This window comes from Asparagus officinalis, chromosome 9 (genome assembly GCF_001876935.1).
Source record: "Asparagus officinalis chromosome 9, Aspof.V1, whole genome shotgun sequence".
Classification (NCBI taxonomy): Eukaryota; Viridiplantae; Streptophyta; class Magnoliopsida; order Asparagales; family Asparagaceae; genus Asparagus; species Asparagus officinalis.
In genome coordinates this window covers 2,039,465-2,043,379 of record NC_033802.1, presented here as the reverse complement: position 1 = coordinate 2,043,379, position 3,915 = coordinate 2,039,465, and the positions used below count along the sequence as shown (strand labels likewise).

The following is a 3,915-nucleotide window of genomic DNA, read 5'->3' as shown; positions in this document are numbered from 1 at the left end:
CCGCGATCTCGAGCCCGGCGAAGTCGAGGGCTGAGGCTGGTACTAGGAAGGTTGCGGTTTCGAGAGATGAGGAGGCTAGGGTTAAGGAGGAGGCTGTTGTTGGTCCTCAAAATATGGAGGTGGATAAAATTGAGAAGGTTGAGAAGGAAAGTAGGGATTTTGAATTGGGGGAGGAGCTGGCGCCTGAGGTCGTGGATCAGTTGTTCTCGATGGCGTTTGGGAGCGGGGTGTCCAAACAAATTCTTGCGCAATGGAGTAATCAGGGGATTAGGTATAATTTCTTATATATTTCTATGTTCAAATTTTAAGTTTTTTTTTTCCCTCTAGATTTCTTAGTCGGTAGCTCGCTATTAATCAGTAATTTTCATTTTCCAACGAGCCTAAAGTATACAGAAGTCACTTTACGATAATAAGCGTTAAACTTGTAGATTCTGCGGTGTGTATGTTGGACAATTTTAACACCAGAGCTCTCATGCCGAAAAACTGTGCATTTAGAGTCAGAAATATAGCGTCACAAAGTTGGTTTTTAGTCAGGCTTGAACTATGATAATAAATTCGGATTCTAACTTGGCCATAAATTTTGAAAAATCACATTGTAGCTTATAACTAATACAAACACAATCTTACATGTTTTTATTGCCTCTCTTATGCATGTTTCTTTCACTCTATGACCTTAGAAGCAACTGATATAGACATTTTTGCTTTTACCATAGAGGATGCAGATCATAGCAGAGACATGAGTGTTTAGTTGTTACATTAAAATCACCTCACCTTCTTAAGTGAATGAAGCATAAAACTTAAATACCATGCTTTTTGGTAACATTGTTACCAAGAATATAAAGTTGTGTTGGGTCTATATCTTCACTTCTTCACCATGTTAAGAATTCTTGCGTTTGTACATCATGCCTTCTTTACTTGTTGTTCCTCAACATGAATTGTATATCTTGTTTTTGTATATAATTTTAGGACTTTTGCACGATTTGAGTTCCGTTATCACAGTTGAAATTATCCTAGTTAGATAACAGGGTGAAATTTTGGTTTTCCCAATGCTTCTAGGATGAATTTTTCTTTTTAGTAGTTTGTTATGTAATGGAACATCGCTTTGTTTATCTCTGTCCTACTGATACCTTGTCTACATACTTGTAGGTTTAGCTCTGATCCAGAAACACATATGGGCTTAGTGCAACATGAGGGAGGCCCTTGTGGTGTCTTGGCAACCATACAGGTAGCATCCTATGCTTGATAGTTTTACTTAAATATAGTCTAATATTCTATATAATTTTTTGGGTTTCTCTTCATTACCTTCGTTTAGGATAATTTGTATACTGTTTATGCATGTATATAAAGATCTTTTGTATTATTTATATTTGCATGACCAAAGTATATAGAAATCTTTTGTATTATTTATATTTGCATGACATTTTGGTCAATTCCTCCGGTTGTCTTTAGATTCTCATTGTTATATGGGGATTTATGGAATATGACGGACAGCTGATCTCTGTATTTTAGTTGCTTGGGTTGGGTATAATCTGTTCCAAATTAAGAAACAAATGTGTTTATATTTCTCTTATGATATCTACACATTCTTAAGCCCGAGAAAGCTTTATGTAAACCTCTTTAGGTACTTTAATGGAGGCTGGCTGTTTGTAGTGTTTTACATTTGTTGGTCACAATGAAGCATCTTTTGGGCTGAGATAACCATGCCTGTGATTATTCATGATCCTCAACCACTTATAGTACTATTCAGAAAAGAAAAGTAATCAGCTTTTCTTCGTAATGCTTGGATTACCCTGTGACATAATTGCTTATGTAGCTTAGTTGTTTTTAGTTAGTTTTGCGAATGTGGTCTAAGCTTTACATTTTGATTTTGATTTTGGTGCAATTCAACTTGGTTTATCTTTAGTTGTGGGTGCTTGGTAAGGTCATTTCCCATTGTTACAAAAACATCACCTGCTTCTAGGGATTAGCATGCTGTGTCCATTACTCCAGCTTTGCATTTAAATTTCCTTTTTGCCATTTTGACTTTTGTTATTACTTATTTCCTGCATTTCTTTGGGAACTGATTTTCTGGTTTGAATGATACATTCTCACATCGGTTGCCTTAATGTCACGCTCTTATCATAACGTTTGCATTCTTTTATTCATTTGATCCGCCTTAGTTATGTGATTTAGCGTGCATCTGTACCTTGGGAGTCCAAATGCTGATCATGCCTTGTATTTGATTTCTGTGTGATATTTGTGAGTCTGTTCAGATTCTTTTCATGAATTTTCTAATTTTCCACTAGATGTTTTCTCTTTTGCCGTGATTTTCCACTACGTATTCATTCTTGCTCTTATTTTTGGTCCTGCAGGCCTTTATCCTCAAATACCTTTTATTTGATCGAGAGGATTTGAGTAACAAGTCACTGCAAAGTTTAGGTATAGGGAGATATGACCGAAGTCCATATGCCAGGGAAGATGATTTGACCTCTGTAACGGAAGATAAAAAGACAAGGTGATTATTCTTTCCTGGGAAATTCTTTGATCTGGCTGTATTTATCTCATCTTTTAGGTTGTAGGCTGGTTTATTTGAATGAAAGAAATTGGTTTTTTACTAGCATTGCTTCTCTTGCTTTGTGCTATCATTCAAGTAAAAAAAATTTAAAGACACATTTTTCAACAAACTGTTATTATGTTAACGTCTCATTTTACTATTAACCATATGTGTCCACTAAATCAAAACCCATAAACAACCCATCAAACCTCCTTCAATCCTTCTCCTTTTTGTTGGTGATCTTTTTTTCTGTCTGGCTTAATTGTCCTAGAACTTTCTCTTCCTTTAAACCCATCAAACCTCCTTCAATCCTTCTCCTTTTTGATTGACCATCATGCACATAATTTGTCTTCCCTCCCCCTCCCACTCTTTTTGTTAATTGGGTCCATTTACCTTTTAAGATCATATATGTCCTATATTTAGACGTATGAGGTTATTATAAGGGTTAACAAATTCCTTTTTTAGTAGTCACCTTGTTTGAAAAACTTAAAAAGCACAGGGTTCTAAGAGCTTATTTTTGTTCAAAGACCCAAAGAAGAGATGGACTGATGTGAATATTTTCTGGACGCATTTTATTCCAAAGTCTGTCTATACGCTAAACAAGTGATTGGCTGACATAAAACATATGCAACTTATACAATGGTGAAAATACAGATTAGATCACTAGGCATGTAATAATATTTACTGGAAGATCCCCACACTGAGGCTCTAAAAAGAGACACAGGTAGTGAAGCAACGATCATGATTCAGGAAGGGGCCAATGCCCTCTAACCCTGAGACAAACCATTCCATGCAGTATATGTTTCACTTAGGCATGTGTGTGGAGGTTGTTTTTGGTTGTATATGTCCTGCTTTTTTGGACAGAAGGGGGTTCCGGGTTCCAAAATTTTCTCCTTGAACTAGACTTGTAAATATAATGTGCTTGATTTATCTAAGAGACAAAATATTAGTAAAATGAACACTGTGCTGATTCAGTAGTCTTGCATCTGTTACATTTTGCTTGAAGATTTTTCTATGCAATATTTTCTTTGTAAAAGGCCATATATGATTGTCCATCATGGTATCAAAGCATGGAAGGTTTGTATCAAACAAACTTGAAAACTTATACAAAAAGGGAATATTGTGTGCTTGTCTGCATCTCACCCAGATATTTTTCCGTTCCCACTTGTTTCTGCTATTTATTAAATTTTGATACTATATGTCAAATGCTAACATTGAGCTTGATTTTGCAGAGCATTGGTACATAGTATGGTTGAAATATTATTTATGTGTGGGAGTAGACAAAGAGCTGTACTTGCAACTCTTGATGTTCCTAGCCATCGCTCAGAAGATACATCTGTAGATGGTCCAAAGCATGAGGTATCAATCTCTCTCTATGTAAA

At 35.8% G+C, this 3,915-nt stretch overlaps 1 protein-coding gene across 1 annotated transcript in view; it reads left to right on the top strand.

Annotated features, from left to right (window-relative positions):
• LOC109823654 (ubiquitin carboxyl-terminal hydrolase FAM188A) overlaps positions 1–3,915 on the top strand; it is a 6,197-nt gene that overhangs the window by 348 nt on the left and 1,934 nt on the right. The window contains 4 exon segments of the mRNA XM_020389963.1: positions 1–271; positions 1,147–1,225; positions 2,352–2,494; positions 3,766–3,892. The exon segment at positions 1–271 is cut by the window's left edge and continues 15 nt beyond it. Of these exon segments, the coding sequence (XP_020245552.1) occupies positions 1–271; positions 1,147–1,225; positions 2,352–2,494; positions 3,766–3,892 (620 nt within the window).